The 27,279-nt window shown below is 40.0% G+C and overlaps 1 protein-coding gene across 2 annotated transcripts in view; it reads left to right on the top strand.

Moving 5' to 3' along the window:
* cwc22 (CWC22 spliceosome associated protein homolog) overlaps positions 1 to 27,279 on the top strand; it is a 279,770-nt gene that overhangs the window by 108,037 nt on the left and 144,454 nt on the right. For both annotated transcript variants that reach the window (XM_051930614.1, XM_028806203.2), the window contains exons 10-13: positions 4,108 to 4,243; positions 5,855 to 6,061; positions 14,041 to 14,103; positions 26,779 to 26,874. In XM_051930614.1, the coding sequence (XP_051786574.1) occupies positions 4,108 to 4,243; positions 5,855 to 6,061; positions 14,041 to 14,103; positions 26,779 to 26,874 (502 nt within the window). The remainder of the gene's footprint in view (positions 1 to 4,107; positions 4,244 to 5,854; positions 6,062 to 14,040; positions 14,104 to 26,778; positions 26,875 to 27,279) is intronic.

Genomic DNA, 27,279 nt, shown 5'->3' with positions numbered 1-27,279 from the left:
CCATATTTAAGATCGATCATATAAAGAATTGTCTCTATGGTTTTTGATTAGGAAAATATTGCATGGACCAAAGATCTGGAACCTGTGGTAGCCTGATGGGATTTTTAAGTTTTTGTTAGCTTGGTTGCCCCAAATTAAAAACTGTTGTCCTGGACGTCTAGTCTACCAGTTTGTCCACTCTTTGTTATTATAAGTAAACCAGCATACACACTTGAAATTGAAAAAAGAAAGCTCAAGAAGAATCCATTTTTAAAGACAATAATTCACTGTATTAAAGATAGTTTTGTGATCAAGTGGTGCACCTTGGTGGCACTACAGTACAGTGGAGGTCACACCACTGCCCTTTTGTTAATAGGTGGCACGTAGTCATTTGTGTCTGCATGTGTTGTACAGTACTGTGAAGTGCTCTTCATGCCTACTAGACATTGTTATGCATTGTTCATGCAATTAATAGTCTAAGTCTGAGGATTTGCAAAGCAGGATTGTCCTCTTAAACCCCAGAAAGAATTATAGTATTAGAACATTCTGGACAAGAACAGGCCACTCAAAACAACAAAGGTTGCCAGTCCATTTAATTTTTCTAAAAAATGTCTAGTTGAGTTTTGAAAGTCCCTAATGTCCTGCTGCCTACCACACTACTTGGTCTCTTATTCCAAGTGTCTAGTTCTCTGTGTGAAGAAAAACTTCCTAATGTTTGTGCGAAATTTCCCCTTCACAAGTTTCCAACTGTGTCCCTGTGTTCTTGATGAACTCATTTTAAAGTCACTGTCTCGATCCACCGGACTCATTCTCTTCATAATTTTAAGCACTTCAGTCAGGTCTCCACTTCATCTCCGTTTGCTTCATCTGTAAAGGCTCAGCTCTTTTAATCTTTCCTCATTTCTCATCCCCTGCAGTCCTGGAGTGAGCCTGGTTACTCTTTTCTAGACTTTTTCTAGTGCCGCTAAGTCTTTTTTGTAGCCTGGAGACCAAAACTACACACAAAACTGCAAATAGGTGGGAGGTGACGGCAGTGCCACAGATGAGGTGTACCTTCAGCTTGAGATGTGGTTCTTGACACGTTTATCGTTGCTTGCAGATTATTTAATTTGTTCGTCGTAATACATCTCTGTTCCTCAAGTCACATCCTTCATCTACCGTGCCATTAATGGACATTACAGAGAGAGGGGCTATGTCAGAATCTGAGATACTCGTATGTTAAAAAAGCCACCTTTTCATTTTCTAAACAGACTTGGAAAGACACAATATTTTTATATGTAGGACACACTTCTTAATCAAAATGGTTCCTTTTTGCAACCAAAGCTGTCACAGTAAAGTGAATCCAAACAGGCAGTCAAGGAGATACAGTGGACCCTTGACTTATGAACTCAATTCGCTCACGAGGGCTGGTTGTAAGTCAAGACTATTTTTCCCATAAGAAATAATGGAAATACCCATAATGCATTCCGAACCTCCCACAGCAACACTTACTTAACCTTTTCATAATAAAAAAGGGTTGTATAATGTGCGTAACTTACCAAAAACACCAATAATTTTTCCAATGTACTAACCAAAAAGTTATGAAAGTGCCTAGCCTACCAGAAACAACAATTCCATTCTGTACTCACCATTTAAGTTGACATCTTTGGCTTGCAGGAAGGGAGGAGGAGGAGAATGAAATGGAAGCTGGTTATTGCTTGGAAGGAGAGCCCCTTTCCATAAGAACATCAGGACTCTGGCTCTCTGGTGTCCTTTCTCTCCTTGGGAGAGGCTGTAGCCCACTAGGACCTGCTTCTCGCTCACTAGGTCTCAACCTTTTCTGGAATAAAAACTGATCTAAGGTTGTCTGTTTCTTTTTTCTCTTCAACACAGTTCTTTAGTATGACATGACATTGTCAGTAAGCAAGTTAATGCAACGATTAGCTTTTTCTCTGTCTGGGTGGGCCTTCTCTACCAATGTTTGTAGCTCCGTCCATTTTTTCAGGATGCCACTCACATATTTCCGCATGATTTCCTTCTCCATTTCGATTGTGATCGCTTTCTTTACCTTTGTTACCTTCTCCTCCTTCCTTAGCTTCTTTTCTAGCTTTTTTGGGGCCATTTTGATAGCAATTATCGAAATAAATTATATAAATCACTGCATTGCCCAAAATTATGTCCACAAACACACTTATCTGGGCTCCAACTGACGCTTATGAGTGCTCTTGGCTGTTTGTTTAAAATCGCACAAGCGGATACACGTGACCGCATTCGGGTCGTAACTCAAGACGTTGGTTGTAATTGAAAACAAAAATTTTGGTCGTAAATGCACGTTGTTCGCATGTCAGGCCAGTCGTATATCGAGGATCGACTGTAATCCTTAAAAAGCAGCACATAAAGGGATTCAGAAAGTATTTGAGACATCACTTTCTGCCAATGTTATTGCTTTGTAGATATAATTCTAAACTGAGAAAATTGCCATGTTTGCCACTTAATCCACACTTGATAACCCATAACGACAGAAAGGTTTGCAAATTTATATTAAAAATCAAAAATTGCCATCTCTTATTCCTTGAAGTATTTCAGTCCCTTTTCTGTGGCACTCCAGATTGTGCTCAGGTGCCTCCTGTTTTTCTTTATTTCTCCTTGAGATGTTTCTAGAGCTTGATTTGAGTCCCTCTGTAGCAAACTGAACTGAATGGCCATCACTTAGAAAGGCACACATGTACCCGAGTTTAGAAGGTTCCACCATTCACACTGCATGTCAGGACAGCAAAAAAGGAGCCCTCTGTAGATCTCCACGATCAAACTGTGATGAGGCATACTGTAGATCAACCCATTTGTAAAGCTTTGAATGCTCGCAGGAGCCGAGTAGCCTCAGTAATTGTGAAATGGAAGAAGGACTCTTCCTAGAGTTGGCCATCCAGCCAAGCTAAGTAACTAACTGGGCAAGAAGGGCCTTCTTCAGAGAGGTGACCAAGAACACAAAGGTCACTCTTAAAGAGCTTTAGAAGCCCACTGCTGAGACGGAAGTACCTGTTGGAAGATCAACCATCTCAGTAGTACTCCATCAGTCGGGCATTTGTGTTAGAGTGGCTAGATGGTTGGCATTTTTTGAGCAAAAGGCATTTAAAGGACTCTGAGAACATGAGAAGAAATATTCTCAGGTCTGATGAAACAAAAGTTAAACTATCTGGACTGAACTTCAAACACTACATATGTCTGTTGAATACCCGTCATCATCAGCCTGACACCGGTAAAGCGTAGTGATGGCAGCATCATGCTGTGTGGATTTTTCTCAGGGGCAGGGACAGATTTATGGGAAGGATGAATGCTGCCAAGTCCAGCGAGGTCCTTGCAGGAAAGCAGAGTGCACACCACCTCAGAGTGGGGTGATGGCTCGCCTTTCTGTGTGACAGTGACCTAAGGCATACAGTCAAGGCAACACTGGAGTGGCTTTGGGCAATTCTGATTGTCTTTGAATGGGCCAGCCAAAGTCCAGACTTAACTCCCACAGAGATCTGAAGATGGCAGTTCACAGGTGCTTCTCATCCAATCCAATGGACCTCCTTTAGAGGATCTGCTGGGAAGAATGGGATCAACTGCCCAAATCCAGGTGTGCCAAGCTTGTAGAGATCAACATAAGAAGACTCAAAGCTGGAATTGCTGCCAAAGTGGTTTCTTACAAAGTACCAAACGATGGGTCTGAATGCTTTGTGGAAAGGGTGATTTCAGTTTTTGATTTTTAATGAATTTGGAATCCTTTCGGAAATCTTGTCTTCACTTTGTCCATTGTGTGCTATTTTGTGTAGGTGTAGGTTAATGGTCAAAAAATTATCAATTAAAAATGAAATCTCAAACACAACAAAGTGTATAGGAAGTGAATGGATGTGACTGAATATGTTTTCAATCCATTGTAATTTAACTTTTAACATCGGAAGTTTCAAATTTGCATTGTGCACAGTGGTACCAGTGGACAATGTTGTTTAAACAATCTAAAGGGTTTGTTTCTGGTTCTTAAGAGTTTTACAGATCTGTAACTTAAATCCAAGTGGTTTGTTGAGGCATAGACAGTAATGTTTTTGGTGCACAGATAATGTTAGGTGTGGGGACTACAAAGGTGTTCATTTTTTTTTATCCCCTATTCAGGCCCATGAAGTGCTGTGTTTGGAGATGCTGACTTTACTTCTGGAGAGACCCACAGATGACAGTGTGGAAGTAGCCATTAGTTTTCTCAAGGAGTGTGGGCTCAAGCTGACTGAAGTTTCTCCTCGTGGCATCAATGGCAAGTACACTGAAGAGTGGCAAGCATGAGCCATTTAAAGATGTTGTAGCTGCATGTATCCAAAATTAAGTTCTGCAGCTTTTAGTTTGCTACATAGGATTCTGGCAAAAGTGTGACACGTGTTGAAATCATTCCACAGACCAAATAGCTTTGTTTTGAAAGTTTTAGTAAAACTTCAAAGCAAAACAGTTCACACAGAAAATACAGAAAAGACTGGTATTTTAAAATAAAGAAAAGTTCTTGTTTAACAAAAATTCTGTTTAAGGTGTATTCATTTCTCTAAGTTTGGTCATACAGTCAAACCACTATTAAATGGTCAGAAATCTGTATGCTGATCCCATTTGCAAACTGCAAATGTGACCAACAGTCCATGCTAGTAATGAGACTATTTCCAACTGGCTTAAGTCACACTCTGTGTTACCAGTATAGCCAAGAAGGGGGGTAAAAGGCTAGACCATAATCTGTAGCTATGAGAAAATCACATTCTATTCAAATTATGCAAACACTTAGATGAATTTAACTTTAAGTTTCAATTTTTTAAGATTGGCTCTTACAGATGTATCGCTACTGAATTTTTAAAAAGGTTTTTCTTTTTTAAGATTTAATTTTTAAAGATTGCCCTTACAGATATATTGTTACTGAATTCTTAAATTTTTTTTTCTCTTTTAAGCTTTAATTTTCTAAGATTGGCTCTTACAGATGTATTGTTACTGAATTTTTTAAAGTTTTTCTTTTTTAAGATTTATTTTTTTAAGATTGCCCTTACAGATGTTTCGCTACTGAATTTTTAAAAAGGTTTTTCTTTTTTAAGATTCAATTTTTTAAGATTGCCCTTACAGATGTATCGCTACTGAATTTTTAAAAAGGTTTTTTTTTTTAAGATTTAATTTTTTAAGATTGCCCTTTCAGATGTATTGTTACTGAATTCTTAATTTTTTTTTTCTTTTTTTTTAAGCTTTAATTTTTTAAGATTGGCTCTTACAGATGTATCGTTACTGAATTAAAAAAAAAAAGTTTTTCTTTTTTAAGGTTTTATTTTCTAAGATTGGCACTTACAGATGTATTGTTACTGAATTTTAAAAAAGGTTTTTCTTTTTTAAGATTTCATTTTTTAAGATTGCCCTTTCAGATGTATTGTTACTGAATTCTTAATTTTTTTTTTTATTTTTTTAAGCTTTAATTTTTTAAGATTGGCTCTTACAGATGTATCGTTACTGAATTAAAAAAAAAAAGTTTTTATTTTTTAAGGTTTTATTTTCTAAGATTGGTACTTACAGATGTATTGTTACTGAATTTTAAAAAAGGTTTTTCTTTTTTAAGATTTAATTTTTAAGATTGCCCTTACAGATGTATTGTTACTGAATTCTTATTTTTTTTCTTTTTTAAGCTTTACTTTTCTTAGATTGGCTCTTACAGATGTATCGTTACTGAATTTAAAAAAAAAAAAGTTTTTCTTTTTTGAGCTTTAATTTTCTAAGATTGGCACTTACAGATGCATTGTTACTGATTTTTTTTCAAAAAATTCTTTTTTAATCTTTAAATTTCTAAGATTGGCTCTTACAGGTGTATTGTTACTGAATTTTTTAAAAACGTTTTTCTTTTTCCCCACAGCTATATTTGAAAGGCTTCGAAATATTCTACATGGTTCCGAAATTGACAAGCGGGTCCAATACATGATAGAAGTTATGTTTGCCATTCGGAAAGACGGTTTTAAGGATCATCCGGTTATTGCTGAAGGTCTGGATCTGGTGGAGGAGGAAGATCAGATCACTCATATGCTGCCTTTGGAAGACGAGTACAACCAAGAGGATGTACTCAGTAAGTATATACATTTCAAAAAGATTTTGGAAGGAGAGGTAAACGTTAAGCCAGATAAGCAGTTTAAATTGTGTTCCATTCATGGGGTGTCTTCAACCAGGGCTTGACACAACCACTTAAAAGTGGTTCTTGCGTTTGGCAACCAGGCATCAACTTTTGGTTGTCAGAATTGAAAATCTGGTTGCCATTTTTAACCGCTTATATTTGAAGTTATTTAGATGCTATTCGCTTATATGTAAGCATCTTTGCAGCTTTCCAGTGTCAAGTGATATCACTTAACATGTTTGCCTGTTTTGTAAGTCACTTTGGATAAAGGCGTCTGCCAAGTAAATAAATGTAAATGTAAACATGTCAGAATTCCGGCTCTGTGCATGTCAATTGCTTCTGTCACGTACTTTGATCAAAGGTAGCCTATGAGAATTTGGGTTTTATACTTCAGTCTATTGAGCGCTTGTTCTTAATTAAAACACTTGTTAATTAGCAGTTGAAGTTCAAAAAGACCTGAGTTTACACCTCTCTTCCTTTACGGTCCAGGAGTGGAGGCAGTCGAGTGTTTCAAATACCTGGGCATCAACATCAGGAGTGACTTAGGATGGTCCACACACACAGATATTCTGACAAGAAAGACAAGGCAGCGCCTTTATCATCTCGGACTGCAGCAGAAATTCAGAGCATCAAGATGAGTCTTGAAGTCTTTCAACCACATGGCTTTAGAACGCATACTGGCAGGAAACATCGCTGCCTGCCAAGGAAACGGCTCAAAAAAAAAAAAAACGGTCCACACAGCACTGGAGAGAGTTGTGCACTTGGCTAAGTGTATCTTGGTGATATCCTAACCATCACTACAGGGCCTACAGTATATACTGTGCACAAAGGCGCACTACCGAAGATGTCTCACTGATATACAGTATAATATGTACGTCTGGACACAACCAAGAGTGAATCCTGCTTTAAAACGGGTAGGAACAATTAGAAGGCTCACTGAATGTCACATTTCTAATCCAATCCAACACCTCATGAAGGGGGCGCTCAGAGTAGGGGTAGAGATATTGAACTGCAAAGATCAGAGTTGCTCTCATTAATCTGGTGTGACAAACCGCAAGTTTCACTTTACGTTGAATCGTCTACAGTCGAAAGTCTCCTAAAAAACCCTTTTAGACATATAAATGTGTGCCACGTGTGTAGAGAACACTGCATGTTTAAAAACAGATTGCAAGGGAAGAACCTTTCTGTAAAATCAGATTCTAAAATTGGCATTCAAAGACATCAGTGGCCAAGTGATAACTCTGAACGCTTTGTTGTCGCAGGTGCTGTGTGTGCTCTGTGTCGTAGTGTTACGACGATATTATAGGAGTCGATGTAAGCTTGAAAGAATTGGCAGCTATGTTCATGAAAATATGAACTGCAAGATATGCGTTTGAAGTAAACGATGAGTCACACAAGGAAGAGCCATAGGAGATGCGGATTTCAGTACTCAAATACACCAGAATCGACAAATCTGCCAAACGACACCAGTAGGATGCACAAATGAGGCTGCACAACATCCGCCTTCTGACTGCACATCTAAATGAATAACTGAAGACATTTAACATTACTGTGTAACTGGAAATGCAAAATATCTGCAGCGTTTTAACATGTCGTATAACGGTAGGCCCCAATGCTTATCTAAACTCTATTTACTGCTGTTATGTCCTGTAGTGATGCAATAGTTAAAATGACAGACCGATATCTAGCAGACAGAGGCACTACTCAAATGTGTGGAGCCCAGTAGTTGCAGTGGTCTTTGTGTCTGTCTGTCTGTCTGCACTGTGCCAGCACTCATAACAACATCCAAATATATTATTAAGCTTCAGTTACCTTGTGCTGCTGAACACCTGAATGGATAACAACAATGTTAGCTTTTTATTTTCTCTCCCTGAAACCCCATTTATAGTTTACAATGCGCGGACTGGAGGAGTTTTTGGGGCCGGCATTTTAGGAAGAAGCCCTGCGGGTGGAGCCTTTGCAGTGCAGGATTTTTCTGCTGCTCACGACACACTTTTTAACAGGTTGTCCCCAGATGTGCCTTCTTGTTTGAAAATCACGTCTGGCCATGCGAGGCTACTAAACAAAGTAGCCAAGATCACGATGGACTCCTCTCACTCTTTCTGCAGCCAGTTTAAGATCTGGTAGGTGCCTGCGTTGCCTCAAATCAAAGACTGAGAAGGAGCTTCATTTCCAACAGACATAACTCAAAATTATTAAAAGTCTTCTATTACTTATCTTTTAACTATTATTTGTTATTTAACAATTATTATACCACTTACTGCACCTTTTTTAATGTATGCTTTATAATTTAATAATTGCACTGAGCTGCATTTCACTATATACCCTTGAGTGTGCACATGTGACAAATAAAAAAAATCTTCAAGATGGCTACTTTATAGAAGACTTAACAGCGAGATTCCACGTCTTTCATTTATTTAAAGTGCACTAAACTTGATTCCACCCTGCCATCTATTTTATAATCTTGTGTTCTTGCTATACTTTGCACCAGAAAATGGAAATGCACTGCTGGACTCTAAGCCATCGACTTCCCGACAGTGTTCAGAAGCCATTAAGAAGGTTAACAGAATGTCAGGTTATATAGCGCCTTGATGTGTGGAGTACAAGTCACAGGAGGTTCTGCTCAAGCTTTATAACACACTGGTGAGGCCTCATCTGGAGTCCTGGGGGCAGTTTGGGTCTCCAGGCTACAAAAAGGACATAGCAGCACAAGAGAAGGTCCAGAGAAGAGCAACTAGGCTGAGTCCAGGGGATGAATTATGAGGAAAGATTTAAAGAGCTGAGCCTTTACAGTTTAAGCAAAAGAAGATTAAGAGGAGACCTGACTGAAGTTTTACAATTATGAAGGGAATTAATCCAGTGGATCGAGACAGACACTTTAAAATGAGTTCATTAAGAACACTGGGACACAGTTGGAAACTTGTGAATGGGAAATTTCACACAAACATTAGGAAGTTTTTTTTTACACAAAGAATGATAGACACTTGGAATAAGTGACCAAGCAGTGTGGTAAACAGTAGGGCTTGAGGGACTTTCAAAACTCGACTTGATGTATTTTGGAAAAATTTAGTGAATTGGACTGGCGAGCTTTGCTGGGCTGAATAGCCTGTTCTCATCTCAATTGTTCTTAACAAGCCTAAAACACCAGTGTTGTCTTCAATAAGCCATCTGTGATCACAGAAAAATGAAAACATTTTCCTACTTTTGGCATAAATCATAACGGCATAAGGAACAGCATGGGGATTCGTTACAGGTTGCAATAAATTATTAGTAAGTTATCTTTTTAACAAAGTACAGTGTTACATATTTGACATTTACCTTTATCCAAGGCCACTTACAACATTTATGATCCAGTTGGTTACATTTCTTTTGGTTTCCCAATTGGAACCCAGGCAGGTCAAGTGAATTGCTTGTGGTGTCAGTAGTGGGATTTGAACCCACAAACTCCGGGTTTGAAGTCCAAAGCCTTAACCACTACACCACACTGCCTGCTGTATTTTAATTGATTTGTTATGCAAATATACACGTCCTGTATAGCAAATGTTATATAAGCGAAGATATGTAACAGTAGGCCGCATATTTTAATGTTTAATGAATCGAACAGCATGCACTTGTGTGTGTGTATATGTGTGAACTCCATCAGCTCGTCTTCTACTAAAAATATTCAGCAGCATTTCTCTTATGTGTTCCTTTATTGTGTTTATAAAATCATGATCCACATAAATTGTTTTTTTAAAGAAATAATTATTAGTAATAAATAAAATATTGTTTGAATTTTACTAATGTTGCAGTACGTTGAAGTAAAAATGAAAAAGAAGTGAACAGATGTGTCAAAAGAACACTGATCTTACTTTAAGTTCTTTGAGTAGGTTAGAAAAACGCTATATAAACGTAATGTTTTATTATCACTAGGGGGCTCCGCTCCCTGCTTGCTTCGCTCGCCCACCCCCCAGGTTTGGTTAACCGGATATGCAATTTTAAGAGATTGTTATTTTCATGGGAATTGTTACATATGTGTTATTTTCACTTTTACTTTAAAACTTTAGTAAAAACAATATTTGGAATTAACTTTTCTTCAAGATCGCATTGAATTTTGATTCTGTGTTTGGACTTACATTGTAACAACGCAACGTATAACTTCCTGTGAGTGAATATCGTTTCTTTTTCTCTAATAAATTAAACGACTTTTTCGGATGTTTGTCCATGCTCTTTCTTCTTCGCTTTGTCGTTGACGTGTCATCTAGAATGTATAAAATTATTGTCCTGATAAAATTTATAAGAGCTGAGAGCACAGAAAGTGTGTCTGCCCAAAGCATTCACACAACTGAGAGGTTAGATGACGGTGGTCTTGTTTGAAAATAGTTGTAAGTAGGGCGTGACTTGAAAGAATCTCGTGTTAAAAGTCGCCGTCTCACAGGACTTCATACCGCAGCAACGTTTTTGGAATCTTTTAATTCTCACTGGCAACATGAATTACACGATCTACAAGTCTCTGACTTAATGTTTAAATCCAAACAATATATTCGATCTCTTTTTGCTGTTCCGTTATTTCACCGAGTAATATTTCTGTTTGTTTGCACTAATGCGATCTTTACTATTCTTTTTTTTGAGACTTTAGATTTTCGTATTTCCATTATCTCTAACCTGCTCTGCATGTGTATTGCACCAACATTTTTGAATTCTTTACGACGTTCTACTTTGTCATGTACTCTTTGTCCTTTATTGCCGGCCCCAGGCGTGGACTCATCTCGCGGGACATATTAGTGTCTCTCCGAGAAAATCACATCTCGTCTCCTTCCAAGATTTTTTTTTATAATAGAGAGATTATTATTGTATGTAATCAAAGTTTTATAGAGTCAGCCCATTCTGTGGTGGGGTGTAGTCCTAAATGTCGTGTTTGTAGCGCCAGACGTCTTTGCTTTAGCCCCATCACAGCTGACTTTTTGTTGCCGCATTTTCTAGTTTCTCTTCATGTCTTCATCTTTACAGATGTGAACGGACTCCCACACAGCAGACATATTCTACTGGCCGTGGGTTCGGTGGGATTTTTCAACCATTTGCATTCATCTCTTTAAGCTAATGGAGACTTTAACATTCCTGTTACTAGCATACCCAGCTCAAACACACTTTCCTTGGCGGTCGGTTTTTACCCCTTTTTCACTTGCTCTACATGTATAAAGGGAAAGCCAAGAAAGTGCAGTGTGCCTGAGTGCAGCTCCCATTTTCCTTTAATCGTAAAGCCGTCCGGCCCCTGGCAAGTAATATGCAGATCTGTTGATTGCACATAATAAGCAAAAACTAGCCATTTCCGATCCAGTGCTGAAAATCTGGTGCAGCACTAAGGTGGTCGACATTCTTGGCATCCAGGGGCAAAAACGTGGTTGGCAATTGCCTCAAAATGGTGACCAATGGCAACCAGTCCTGTCGAGCCCTGTCTTTAAATATAAGACAAAAGTGGCTTCAAGTGAGCTTCTGAAGCAGGCTTAGGAGTCCAGAACATCTTAACAAAAACCATGTGCATGTGTAAAGTACAGTGGGTATGGAAAGTATTCAGACCCCCTTCAATTTTTCACTCTTTGTTATATTGCAGCCATTTGCTAAAATCATTTAAATTAATTTTTTTCCTCATTAATGTACACACAGCACCCCATATTGACAGACAAAAAAAAGAATTTTTGAAATTGTTGCAGATTTATTAAAAAAGAAAACCTGAAATATCACATGGTCCTAAGTATTCAGACCCTTTGCTCAGTATTTAGTAGAAGCCCCCTTTTGAGCTAATACAGCCATGAGTCTTCTTGGGAAAGATGCAACAAGTTTTTCACACCTGGATTTGGGGATCCTCTGCCATTCCTCCTTGCAGATCCTCTCCAGTTCTGTCAGGTTGGATGGTAAACGTTGGTGGACAGCCATTTTTAGGTCTCTCCAGAGATGCTCAATTGGGTTTAAGTCAGGGCTCTGGCTGGGCCATTCAAGAACAGTCACTGAGTTGTTTCGTTATTTTAGCTGTGTGCTTAGGGTCATTGTCTTGTTGGAAGGTAAACCTTCGGCCCAGTCTGAGGTCCTTAGCACTCTGGAGAAGGTTTTTGTCCAGGATATCCCTGTACTTGGCCGCATTCATCTTTCCCTCGATTGCAACCAGTCGTCTTGTCCCTGCAGCTGAAAAACACCCCCACAGCATGATGCTGCCACCGCCATGCTTCACTGTGGAGACTGTATTGGACAAGTGATGAGCAGTGCCTGGTTGTCTCCACACATACCGCTTAGAATTAAGGCCAAAAAGTTCTATCTTGGTCTCATCAGACCAGAGAATCTTATTTCTCACCATCTCAGAGTCCTTCAGGTGTCTTTTAGCAAACTCCATGCGGGCTGTCATGTGTCTTGCACTGAGGAGAGGGTTCCGACAGGCCACTCTGCCATAAAGCCCTGACTGGTGGAGGGCTGCAGTGATGGTTGACTTTCTACAACTTTCTCCCATCTCCTGACTGCATCTCTGGAGCTCAGCCAAAGTGATCTTTGGGTTCTTCTTTACCTCTCTCACCAAGGCTCTTCTCCCCCAGTAGCTCAGCTTGGCCGGACGGCCAGCTCTAGGAAGGGTTCTGGTCGTCCCAAACGTCTTCCATTTAAGGATTATGGAGGCCACTGTGCTCTCGGGAACCTTAAGTGCAGCAGAATTTTTTTTGTAACCTTGGCCAGATCTGTGCCTTGCCACAATTCTGTCTCTGAGCTCTTCAGGCAGTTCCTTTGACCTCATGATTCTCATTTGCTCTGACATGCATTGTGAGCTGTAAGGTCTTATATAGACAGGTGTGTGGCTTTCCTAATCAAGTCCAATCAGTATAATCAAACACAGCTGGACTCAAATGAAGGTGATCTCAAGGATGATCAGAAGAAATGGAAAGGACCGGAGTTAAATATATGAGTGTCACAGCAAAGGGTCTGAATACTTAGGACCATGTGATATTTCAGTTTTTCTTTTTTAATAAATCTGCAACAATTTCAAAAATTCTTTTTTTTTGTCTGTCAATATGGGGTGCTGTGTGTACATTAATGAGGAAAAAAATTAATTTAAATGATTTTAGCAAATGGCTGCAATATAACAAAGAGTGAAAAATTGAAGGGGGTCTGAATACTTTCCGTACCCACTGTAATTCATTTACTGTTATGTGAATATTTATATACTGTGTGTTGGGTGTGTGCATTTTTATTTAAACTGTTGAGGGAGGAGGCAGTAAGTAAAGACCAGGAGAACCAAAGAAAACTTGGGGTGCTAACTGGGCTGCCCTGTTTACTGTAGTTATCTAAATAAATAGAACAGACATGAGCGTTTGATGACGCTACTTGAAACAGGAATAATAACTAACTTTAGCACATACTAAATCGACAGGACACACATTCAACTGGGACAACGTAAAAGTAAAATTTAAGGCCAGTACAAAAAGCGCCAGAGAATTGGCCGAGTATTGGCTATCAGATGAAAACGCCATCAACAGACACTTGGACATAAACCCAGCATATGCCAACTTAAGAAGGACATATACACATCAATTAAACTATACAACCCCCCCACACCCCTTGATTATACTGACTTAGTCACCTCCACCCAATGCCCCCCCCCCCCCATACTGAATGTGTTGCTATATATTGCCTTTGATTCTTGTAAGTCTAAGCATTATCCTCTGATGAAGACCCCTGATAGGGGTTGAAAGCTCAGGAATAAAACTATTTTATGATACGTGATTCGTTTTTTCTCCCTTTGTGGATCTCCAACTGCAAATATATATATATATATATATATATATATATATATATATATATATATATATATATATATATATAAAATATATGTGTTTATCTAAATCTAAAAATAATATAAAATATAAATGCCATACTGTTACTTGCTTTTGACAAAATTTTTGTTTAACTTTTGCCAGATGTCTTCAAGTTGGACCCTAATTTTCTGGACAATGAAGAGAAGTACAAGGCAATTAAGAAAGGTGAGTAGCCCATTTGCAGTATAATGGGAAGGAACTCTAAACTGGCTTCCAGCATGTCCGGTTTAGGAACCCTGTGACCCCAAAGAAGATGAGCAGGTCAGTAAAGAGATGGGTGGGTAAAACAGTCACATTGGGTTCTTCTTTCAAGGGCGGTGATGATTTTAAAAATGCTTTATATATCAGGCTGTTAGGTAAAGGCTACATGTAAATGATCTTTTCATTTATAGTCAAAGCTTATCATGAACGTTGCTGATATTTCAAACCGTGGTTTTCTCCCAAACTGACAATGTCACCCAATCACAGTTTACCACTTCTTTTCAGATTTAACCCTTAAAACGCCGGAAACGGCTATAGTCGGTTCCCAATACGATTTGCCAGCAGGCTGGAGCCGAGGATATTCGGCAACATACATTGATTGAACACCACAACCTGCTATAGTCGGTTGCCAGTGCAATTTGCCAGCACGCCGGGGCTGATCAGTCCGTGCGGTACATTCGTTGAGCAGCCAGCTCGTGACCACTGGCGACTCCTGCAGCACTGCAGCCTCACTGTCCCTGCACTAGACTGGCCTGCCAGCGTCCGTGTTGGCCTCTGTGTTGTCATGTGCAGCCAGTTCGAGCACAGTTTGGTTGGGTGATTTACTGAATTTCATCAATGGTGTCAGTTGCACCTAGGACATATTGTTCCAGTAGTTTTTTAATAGTTTTTGCAGTGTGTAAATTGATCAGTGTTGCAGTAATTGTGATGTTTTTTGCATGAAATAAAATGTGTTCCATTAAAATGTCACCTTTTCTTGGTGAATTGTGACGTCTCCTTAAAAAGTGCAGCAAAAAAATATTTGGCATCCAGGGGTGCATTAACCCACAAGTATGTGACAGTTTAAGGGTTAAGTAAGAATGACAACTGTACTGATGGTGCTTTGCAAAGGAGATAAAATATTGTCTGTTGATGTCAATGATTTCATTTTAAACTGTGCAAAGTCTACTAACAAAGCCAGGCACATTCCATCTTCTGCACATATGGAAGTAAATGTCAGATCAGAATTTAAATCTATAAAATCGGGCAAAGCTTACAAGTCAGATGGTGTCAATTGTTAAACCTTTGGAGCATGTGCAGACCAGTAAGTGCGCCCCTGACAGAAGCTGTTTCTAATTATTAGTTGATAATGGAGTACATGTGACCTTTGGAAAAGATCACATCCCAAGAACAAAAGGCCCTAAGAAATGATTCATCTACATCCTGTTGCTCTAAAATCCATACCAGTGAAGTGTTTGGTGGTGCAGATCAAATTCATAAATCTTCCCTGTGATGTTATCTCCCTTTTAGAACTAAGCTGGAATGCCTATGGAGCTCCGGGGGAATTTAGTGATGTCCTCTTAGTCGTGTTATACAACATCTTTGCATATCTGGAACAAACTTAATATCAAATTCCACTTCAATGCATTCAGTACTACACAGCTCCATCTGCTGACCGAGAAGTGCCGACTGAACTCAGTTAGTTTAAAAGTAAATTCTGTACTTTTACAATTTTCTAAGCAAATCACAACCAAAAACTGAGATTTACCTCTTCTCTGTCATTCTCAAAAAGTATTGGCATAATCGGCCACTGACTGTCTTTAACAAATTTCAACAGAGACCACAACCTTCTCCGCTGTGTTTAACGAATGATCTGTCACAGGGAAAATGTGACATTAAATCTTTTGGATCTTGACTTTACCGACATATAGTAGTTAGACCCCTAATACTTATTGTTAAGAAGTATGAAAAATATATTTTTTAAACTGAACATATTTCAGTCTCCTTTGTGATCTAGATGCAGGTCTTAGCAGGTCTTATCAATAAACATATATAAAATCCAATTTCTGTCTACTTAACTGATTTAGATCAGGTTTTTTTTCTATAATTTGCTTGAACATTCCGGGTGATTTTGTGACTTCTCTCATCGCGGTAAGATACAGAGTTCGCTTGCAGGAGTGATATATTGGTGCTAATCCAAGACAGAGGGGAGGTGGAAGCCTCAGGAGTGGGGAGCCAGGCAGGACCCTCCTCTCTCACGCACCAACCTCCGTTTGAGTCACTGTACCTCCGTGTTTTGGAGTGTACCTTGCCTCCACTTAGCTACCGGTACCTGTTTGTTTATGGATTTTTAAAGTTTGTCCTGTTTCACTACTACCTGGGCGGAGCTGCGGGGGACGGCTAGTTTAATTAAAAAAGGAAGAAACTCTGACATGTCCAGCACTTAACCTCCCCTACATAAAGCTGTGATTTTGCAGTAAAATAATGCAAGCCAATGTGTGTAAAAAATAGAAAATTGTTCTCTAAAATTTACTAGAGTGATTTTGTTTAAAATTAAAAGTCTTTTAGTATTTTATAATGCTAATCATTGCACTGAGTTTCTTTTACATTAAATGATTTGGTAGAATTGGCAGGCTGACCTCACTCTGACAGATGACATACGAGCATCTTGGGATACCTAAATGAGGAAATTAAATTTCCAACCCCATCACAATACTTTGTTCTCGCGTTTTGTGATATATATATATATATACTGTATATATACAGTACTGTGCAGAAGTTTTAGGCAGGTGTGAAAAAAATGCTGTAAACAAAGAATGCTTTCAAAAATGGAAGTGTTAATCATTTATTTTCATCAATCAACAAAATGCAGTGAATGAACAAAAGAGAAATCGAAATCAAATCCATATTTGGTGTGACCACCCTTTGCCTTCAAAACAGCATCAGTTCTTCTAGGTACACTTGCACACAGTTTTTGAAGGAACTCAGCTGGTAGGTTGTTCCAAACATCTTGGAGAACTAACCCCAGATCTTCTGTGGATGTCGGCTTCCTCACATCCTTCTGTCTCTTCATGTAATCCCAGACACACTCAATGATGTTGAGATCAGGGCTCTGTTGAGGCCATACCATCACTTCCAGGACTTCTTGTTCTTCTTTACGCTGAAGATAGTTCTTAATGACTTCGGCTGTATGTTTGGGGTCGTTGTCCTGCTGCAGAATAAATTTGGGGCCAATCATACGCCTCCCTGATGGTATTGCATGATGGATAAGTATCTGCCTGTATTTCTCAGCATTGAGAACACCATTAATCCTGACCAAATCTCCAACTCCATTTGCAGAAATGCAGCCCCAAACGTTCAAGGAACCTCCACCATGCTTCACTGTTGCCTGCAGACACTCATTATTGTACCCCTCTCCAGCCCTTCGACGAACAAACTGCCTTCTACTACAGCCAAATATTTCAAATTTTGACTCCTCAGTCCAGAGTACCTGCAGCCATTTTTCTGCACCCCAGTTCCTATGTTTTCATGCATACTTGAGTCGCTTGGCCTTGTTTCCACGTCGGAGGTATGGCTTTTTGGCCGCAACTCTTCCATGAAGACCACTTCTGGCCAGACTTCTCCAGACAGTAGATGGGTGTACCTGGGTCCCACTGGTTTCTGCCAGTTCTGAGCTGATGGCACTGCTGGACATCTTCCGATTTCGAAGGGTAATAAGCTTGATGCGTCTTTCATCTGCTGCACTAAGTTTCCTTGGCCGACCACTGCGTCTACGATCCTCAACGTTGGCCGTTTCTTTGTGCTTCTTCAAAAGAGCTTGAACAGCACATCTTGAAACCCCAGTGTGCTTTGAAATCTTTGTCTGGGAGAGACCTTGCTGATGCAGTAGAACTACCTTGTGTCTTGTTGCTGTGCTCCATCTCGCCATGACATGAAACTGTCTTCCACAAGCTCACCTTGGTATCAGAGTTTGGCTATTCCTCACCCAGTTTGAAGCTGTTTCTGTTTCAATTAATGACTGTGTCTCAACCTACGTGTGACATTGATGATCATTAGCACCTGTTTGGTAGAATTGGTTGATCAGACACCTGACTAGAATCCTACAAAATCCCTGACTTTGTGCAAGTGGACCGATAAGAATTGATGCTGGTTTGAAGGCAAAAGGTAGGAACACCAAATATTGATTTGATTTAGATTTTTCTTTTGTTTGCTCACTTTGCATTTTGTAAATTGATAACAATAAACAACCATTATTTATATTTCTGAAAACATTCTTTGTTTACAGCATTTTTTCACTCCTGCCTAAAACTTTTACACAGTACTGTATATACAGTATACATACTCCTGAATGGAGTGAGGTGGCCCCTTTTATAACACACCTGGATGTGCTCCCTGATGATCATCCTGCAGCACTTCCTGGTGTGGTGGAAGTGCTGCATGGGCACCCGGAAGCACTCTGAGTGTACCTGGTTCCTGTTCCAGCAGCACTTTCCTTATGTGGCAGGTACCCACAGGGTTGATATTCCCATGCAATCCCAGTGTAGGAATTGCCCCTCTCCTGGTCCCTGGCTTCTCCAGGCCTCCCGGTGGAGCAAGATCCTCGGCCGTCTATGACACAATATTTGTTGTAATGGAATTTGACCTGTGTGTGTGTGTGTGTATATATATATATATATATATATATATATATATATATATATATATATATATATATATATATATATATACACCATCCAAAAAATAAATGGCCACCTTTATTTTCCAGCACTGTCTTAACTCTCCTTTGGCATAGAAGTTCACACGAGTTTCACAGGTTGCCACTGGAATCCTCTTCCACTCCTCCATGGCGACATCATGGAGCTGGTGAATGTTAGAGACCTTTTGCTACTCCACCTTCCGTTTGAGGATGCCCCAATAGGGTTTAGGTCTGGAGACACGCTTGGCCAGTCCAGCACCTTTACCCTCAGTTTCTTTAGCAAGGCAGTGGTGGTCTTGGAGGTGTGTTTGGGGTCATTATCATGTTCAGTTTCCGAAGGGCGGGGATCGTGCTCTGCTTCAGTATGTCACAGTACATGTTGGCATTCATGGTTCCCTCAATGAACTGTAGCGCCCCAGTGCCGGCAGCACTCATGCAGCCCCAAACCATGACACGCCCACCACCATTCTTGACTGTAGGCAAGATGCACTTGTCTTTGTAGTCCTCACCTGGTTGCCGCCACACACGCTTGACACTATCTGAACCAAATAAGTTTATCTTGGTCTCATCAGACCACAGGACATGGTTCCAGTAATCCATGTCCTTAGTCTGCTTGTCTTCAGCAAACTGTGCATCATCTTTAGAAGAGGCTTCCTTCTGGGACGACAGCCATGCAGACCAATTTGATGCAGTGTGCTGCGGGCGTATGGTCTAAGCACTGACAGGCTGACCCCCCACCCCTTCAACCTCTGCAGAAATGCTGGCAGCACTCATACGTCTATTTTCAAAAGACCACCTCTGGATATGACGCTGAGCATGTGTGCTCAACTTCTTAGGTCGACCAGGGCGAGGCCTGTTCTGAGTGGAACCTGTCCTGTTAAGCCGCTGTATGGTCTTGGCCACCGTGCTGTAGCTCAGTTTCAGGGTGTTGGCAATTTCTTATAGCCAAGGCCATCTTTATGTAGAGCAACAATTCTTTTTTTCACATCCTCAGAGAGTTCTTTGCCATGAGGTGCCATGTTGAACTTCCAGTGACCAGTGTGAGAGCGAGAACACCAAATGTCACACACCTGAGACCTGGTAACTCTAACTAGTCACATGACACCGAGGAGGGAAAAGGGCTAATTGGGCACAATTTGGACATTTTTCACTTAGGGGTGTACTCACTTTTGTTGCCAGCGGTTTAGACATTAATGGCTGTGTGTTGAGTTATTTTGTGACAGAAAATTTACACTGTTATACAAGCTGTACACTGGTGTTAGAAGTTGCATGATTAGTTCAATGGAGGTCACCTTTCTGGATTTTCATTTGATTGTGTCTGAAGGTCCAGCTTGCGGTGAGTCAGTACAATGGCCTGACCTGCACAATGAGGATAAATTAACACTCCAGGCAACTCCATGAAAAACCCAAGTCAGGACAGAGACAGTCACTGAATATCAAGTTAAGTCAATAATGAAGAAATGGTAATGGAAGGAGTACGGTAGAGCTGTAGATCTGCTAAAGCAAACCGTCAAAAAATCCTGAAGAGAGGCCACCAAGAGACCTGTTTTTATTTTGACATTTTAGAGTCTTTTATTCAGCTGATCAGTGTCAAAAAAGATAGATAGATATGAAAGGCACTCTATAGTAGATAAATAGATATGAAAGACACTCAATAGATAGATAGATAGATGCTTTATTAATCCCAAGGGGAAATTCGTAAAAATATAGAAAGATAAAGTCGTACACGGAGCTGCTGGAAAGGCTGCCACTCACGGCGGCGCCTGAGTCACAAAAAGCCAAATTAAATCCACTGTGATTGTATTCTATAACAATACAATGTGAAAACTTCTTCCAAGGGGATGAATACTTTTTATAGGCCCAGTATTTAGCAAAAGATGGGCTTCATTCATCAATAGGCTTCATTTCTGTTTCTAATTACCTATTCATTTCATTTCATGTTCTTTTCATTTACTGTAGTGGTTTGCAGTAATGCATGCCTGATGTTAAGGGAGTTCACACAGAGCCAAAAAGTCAAGTCTGAGGATGACGAGACAGTCGTAAGCAGCTTACATTAATCTGTTATCATTCTGTTAAAACCAAAATAATGAAGAGGTGGGATTTGAAAATGTAGGTGGTATTTAATTAATCGTAAGCCAGCATAATAATAAAGTCCACAAGACCGGAGACTTGTTAGCACAATATGGGAGGATTTTAAAATGGTGATGATGGGTGACCACCACATAATTAAAGAGAAGTTTGTTTCACAGTCTGAGACTTCATAAAATATCTATATTTATGCCTGTGTATATTTAGCTGCTTTTATCCTCGGTGACTGGAATTCAGAAAGCCCAACTAAGGTACAGTGTCAATTATCGAGTTCACTAGGTGTGTGCCTTATAAAAAAAATAGTAAAATTACAGGGAAATTGAGCTTCAGGGAGGCAACATTTAAATAGGAGCGATTGTTTTGAACTGGCTTTTTTGAATTATTGGCATACTGAGAAATTTTAAACAAAATAAACTGAAATAATAAAAAAAATATTTTTTTTCTCAGAAATGTAGGTTCTTTTAAAGCTCTCATGTTCTCTAACGCTTCATTCATGTGTCATGGGGGTCCCCTGTGGCTACATAGATTTTTCCCCCAAACAATTTCTGTTTTTAATCAAAGTCAGGAAAACTTTTATAGAGTCTGCGTTTTAGTGTCATTCCAAAAAACAAGAATTAATTTAGTGTCTGTCACCATGAGAGTCCTCACCCATCTCAGGACATCAAAAGATACTTGCACAATTTTCTCCATTAAATTTCTTTATTGACAACCTAAATGTTTTTTTTAAGCCAACTTGTAGAACAATAATTTGTAGAAAGTATATTTCTAAAAAAAAAAATAAAGACTGGGAAAATGCTGGTAGGAAAAGTATTCAAACCCCACCCATTAATATTTTGTAGGTGTATTATGAGTTTTGTGACACTTCTTCTTTTTTCGGCTGCTCCTGTTAGGGGTCGCCACAGCGGATCATCTGTTTCCATCTCTTCCTGTCCTCGTCATCTTACTCTGTTACACCCATCACCTGCATGTCCTCTCTCACCGCATCCATAAACCTTCACTTAGGCCTTCCTCTTTTTCTCTCGCCTGGCAGCTCTATCCTTAGCACCCTTCTCCCAATATACCCAGCATCTCTCCTCCTACATGTCCAAACCAGCGCAATCTCACCCCTCTGACTGTCTCCCAACCATCCAACTTGAGCTGACTCCCTAATGTCCTCATTTTTAATCCTGTCCATCCTCATCACACCCAATGCAAATCTAAGCATCTTTAACTCTGCCATCTCCAGCTCTGTCTCCTATGCCACCGTCTCCAGCCCATATAACATAGCTGGTCTCACTACTGTTCTACAGGTTTGTGACACTTACCAGGTATATTTGTCAGGTTCATCTATTCTTGACCTTGAAGATTAACACACACGTGTACACACACACGCACACATAGTGATCCTAGCCAGCCAAAGTCTAAAGGTGTGCCATTGTCACTCTGGAGTATTCAGCATTAGATTCTCTATATAAGGACTCGCCATCACCAGCGCTAACAAACATGCGGGTGTCCTTGTGACATGCACGTGAAAGCTCACCTCTTTTGGTGATACACCATTCTCTAACCAAACAGTATCTTGCTTTTACTACATGTGTTAACTAAGTTTTTCAGAGAGCAATAACTCAGCTTCTCTAACCAAAATACAGTAAGGGTTTACCTGGCATTTTAGAGGCCAGGTGTCTGTGAATAACTGAGTTAGTAAAGCTCATGTAAACACAGTGAGTGGGTTTTCAGATCAGGACTTTGACTAGGCCAGTCGTTTTTTTTTTGTTTTTGAGCCACTCCAGTGTTTTTTTGGCCTTGTACGTGAAGGTGTTGTCTTGCTGGTAGGTGACGTGTCTCCCAATCTTCAGTTTCTCATCCGACTGGATCAGATGCCCTTCCAGTATTTCTCTGTATTTACTTCCGTCCGTCCTTGCATCAGTCTTAACCAGATTCTCAGTCTCTGCAGGTGAAACGCATCCACACAGCATTATATTGCCACCACCATTTTTCAACAACAATAACAATAGCCCAAAATCACACAAGGAGTGCCTCAGTGGGATTTAACGGGCCCTTGTTTTTTGACAGCACCTCGTTTGACTCACTATAGCGACAAGAAAATACTACCCCCAAAAAATACCCTTGTAGGAGGAAAAAAATGAAACCAATCTTAGGAAAGGCAAATCAGAGCGAGACCACATTCCAGGTATGGTGTCAGAAAGTGAGGTAAATACAACAAACAAAACCGAACACAAGTTATCCTCTTCACAGAGCTTGATGGCCAATCTGTCATGGCCTCCTCAGAAATACAATACAGTAGTACAATAATAATAATACAAACTACAAAGCAAAATGCTAGAATAGATTGTATCATTCACATTTGAGGATAAAGATTTGTTCAGAGTTCGGAGACCTCGGCAATCAAGCTGCCTCACCCCTACTGGCCAGTCAACAGCAGTGTCAGTGCTGGGCCAGCCAATCCAATGAAAGGACCCTTCTACCCAATGATTCCAGTGCTCCTTTATCAGAGATAACTTTTCTATAGACAGGCAAACAACTTGGCAGTAGTTGTGCCACATGTGAGCACCGAGAAGAGAAACAGTAGGAGAGCATTAGTAATAGATCATAAATATCATATTACTGATGTTTTAGACAAATGAGGATGCACAGTTAATCAGCAGCTCTAGTCAGGGTATGCTAAGCTGTAGTAGTGAGTCTTCAGCCTGATTTAAAAGCTGAAAATGAAGGGGCATCTCCTATATTAGCAGGCAGGTCATTCCACAACTTAGGGGTCCTATAAGTAAAAGCTCGACCTCCCACTGTTATTTTATTAATCCTTGAGATCCTAAGTTGGCTGGCATTTTGAGATCTTAATGTGTGCTCCGGTTTGTAAGTAATAATAAGTTCAGATGAGTAAGCAGGGCCTTGGCCATTTAAGGCTTTATATATTAAAAGAAGGATTTTGATGTCTGCCAGTATATAAGGACTTGAGAAATGGAGTTTTGTGTTTGTACTTTCTAGTTCTTGTAATAATTCTTTCAGCCGCATTTTGAATGAACTGAAAGCCGTATAAAGAACAATTTGAACAGCCAGCGAACACCGCATTGCAGTAGTCAGTTCAATTTGAAATGAATGCATGAGTTAATTTCTCATTGGCGGAGTGGAGGCTCTGAGGCTAGGGATCTGCACTGGCTATCTAAAGGTTGCAGGTTTGAATCCCGTAAATGCCAAAAGAGACTCTGCTCTGTTGGGCCCTTGAGCAAGGCCCTTAACCTGCAATTGCTGAGCGCTTTGAGTAGTGAGAAAATAAATGCAAAGAATTATTATTATTATTATCCTTAATATTTAGAAAACGCCTTAATTTCCCAACATTTTTAAGGTGGACAAAACATGTTTTGGACAGTTTTGTAATGGTTGCTTAAAATGACATGCTGGTGTCAAAGATAACGGCGAGATTGCGGGCTGACTTCACTGTAGGGATGCTGTCTTTTGCCACATGGACAGTGTTGGGTCTGTGTCATCCGTACCACTTTGAATTTTGAGCAAAAAGCTGCTATCTTTGACCCAAAGCCTTTTCTCACATCCTAGCTGGGACAGTCTCAGGCACTGTGCTGAACTCAAGATGTACTTTCTGGTGGATATTCTTGAATAATGGCTCCTTTCTTGCCATTCTACCAAACAGGCCATTGTTTCAGAGAGCTTTTGACATTGTGGACTCCTGCACGTGTTTCCCAGTTTTGGCTTCTGACTTTTGTAATTCCTTATAAGTGATGGCTGTTTTCTTTGTTGCTTCCTTTACCAGTCAAATCAATAATATCAAAAACATCTTAACAGGAAATCACACGTTACTTGTGTTGCATAATGGTGCCGAATGCTTTTAATTCCTAAAATATTGTTAAATATGCCTGGAAAATCAAGCATAGTGTATGAACAGCAGGATTGGGCTTTTGAAATGATAGACCAGGCTGTTGAGCAATCAGTGAGGAAGAGAGGCAAGTCTTCAGTTCAAAAGCACAATCCCATCTGAACGCATTTTCTATTTGTGCGCTGCTCTGATTTTCCCCAAAGTATTTGTTTAAAGATATTTTAGCAAAAGATTGAGTGTTTTGCATACTCTGCATTTCTGAATGGATAATTTATCATGTCGGTTATGTAACACAGGTAACGTGGAATTTTTTCTTGGACCTTCTTGATAATAATGTTAGCTGTTGTCCGGTGTTGGTCTCCATTCTCCATAGACCTTCATCAGAACGTTTATCTCCATACTCCATGCATAATAATAAAATAGATATAAATAAGGTATAAATAGGCAGTGATAAAAGTATAGCTCCTTGATGTGTGGAGTACAAGTCCAAGGAAGTTCTGCTCAAGCTTTATAACACACTGGTGAGGCCTCATCTGGAGTCCTGGGTGCAGTTTGGGTCTCCAGGCTACAAAAAGGACATAACAGCACTAGAAAAGGTCCAGAGAAGAGCAACTAGGCTGAATTGGGGACTTGGACAGCAGAAAGGCTTGGGTAGATTTGTGGATGGTGACATTTAATGTCAGTAAATGTAAAGAATTACATGTAAGAAGTAAAAATGTGAGGTTTGAATGCACAAAGGGAAGTCTGAAAATCGAAAGCCCACTTTAGGAGAAGGATTTAGGAGCCGTAGTGGACTCAACACTCTGAACTGTCAGTGTTCAGAAGGCAAACAGAATGTCAGGTTATATAGTGCCTTGATGTGTTGAGCTTCTGCTCAAGCTTTATAACACACTGGTGAGGCCTCATCTGGAGTCCGGGGTGCAATTTTGGTCTCCAGGCTACAAAAAGGACATAACTGCATAAGAAAAGGTCCAGAGAAGAGCGACTAGGCTGAGTCCAGGGTTACAGGGGATTTATTATAGGAAAGACTAAAACAGCTGAGCCTTTATAGAGATGAAGAGGAGACCTGACTGAAGTGTTTAAAATTATGAAGGGAATTAGTCCAGTGGATCAAGACTGTGAATTTAAAACGAGTTCATCACGGGGGACAGATGGAAACTTGTTTAGGGTAAATGTTACATAGAGAACCATAGACACCAGGAATAAGTGACTAAGTAATGTGGTGGACAGTAAGAATTTAGGGACCTTATTTTGGAGGATTTAAGTGGGGAGAACTGGCGAGCTTTATTGGGCTGAATGGCCTTGTTCTTATCCAGATTATTCTAATCTTCTAAAAAGCTTTGAGATGTGTGAGCGGAGGGCACATTTTTTACTGGTTTTATACATGTGACAGTAAAGACCCTGCAAACCTGTAACTGATTAAGGCATCCTAGCAAGCGGTTTCTTTAAAGATGATGTGCTGGCTTTATTCCAGGCTCCCCATGACTCCCCTCTGTTTAGACCCTAATGTGATCCTCTCTTAGGCTTAATGGAGTTGTATTATCAAGATGGGTGAGGCAGAGTTTGGCAGTCAGGTTTGTTTCGTGGTGCAAGGAGAGTCATTGGCATCTTAACATTACTAAAACTAAGGAGCTTCTGCTGTCGCACAGTGCCTGCACACACAGGGTGAGGACGTGGAGGTGGGCTTTGCTACAAGTACCTAGTGGTGCACGTCAGTAACAAGTTGGGCAGATGCATTATGTAAAAAAGGGCAGAGCAGACTCTCTTCTTAGAAGACACAGTGTGTAGCAACCTCCTTTATGGATTCCACGATGGGCAGTGCGTTTTCTAGGTGGGCAACACGATTTCAAGAGAGGCCCTCAGAGTCAAAAAAAACCTGATAAAGAAGATGTAGTAGCAGGGAAGAGGATGACGAAAAACCTGATGGCTTCTCATCCATTCACTGCCACACTATCTGTGAATCCATTTAGCCATTGAAGTGTGTCAGAAACGCTGCTGGGGCTCCTTCATTCCTACAGCAGTACGTCTTTATAGTGCCTCACTATGACCACTGTCTTTTCTTGATGACAGCCTGATATAGAATTCCTCTGCATTAAAATTTTGTACGTTGTTGGTATGCGGGAGTGGGAAAGCAGAGGATTTTCTTGTTGCAATATCTTTGAGCTTCTCTGATCCCTAAATCTCCAAATGGGGACCAGTAATGTATAAATAATAATCATTTTACTTGTCTTTTTATGGTTTGTTCATGCAACTTTTTTTCTTTCAGAAATACTTGATGAAGGAAGCAGTGACTCAGGGTCTGGAGAGGAAGCAGATGGCAGTGATGATGAGGATGATGAGGAAGAGGAGGAGGCTGGAGAAGGTAGGAGAAGCTGATTTTCAAATTCAAAGTTTATTGTCATGTGCACAGTAAGGAAACACAGTTGACTTTGACAGTGACCATCACAATGAAGTACAGTATAGTGACCCTCTTTTATCTGACCTAGTGACTCTTTGTTTTTTCTATTGTACCACAAACCTTTTTATTCCTAATGGGATTAATAAAGTGTCTGTCTGTCTGTCTGTCTGTCTGTCTGTCTGTCTGTCTGTCTGTCTGTCTGTCTGTCTGTCTGTCTGTCTGTCTGTCTATCTATCTATCTATCTATCTATCTATCTATCTATCTATCTATCTATCTATCTATCTATCTATCTATCTATCTATCTATCATATAGTGCCTTTCATTATGTATCCATCCATCCATTATAAAGGTCCCATGGACCAGTGAAA

Source organism: Erpetoichthys calabaricus, chromosome 8, assembly GCF_900747795.2.
Source record: "Erpetoichthys calabaricus chromosome 8, fErpCal1.3, whole genome shotgun sequence".
Taxonomy (NCBI): Eukaryota; Metazoa; Chordata; class Cladistia; order Polypteriformes; family Polypteridae; genus Erpetoichthys; species Erpetoichthys calabaricus.
This window is presented reverse-complemented; position numbering and strand designations above follow the sequence as displayed.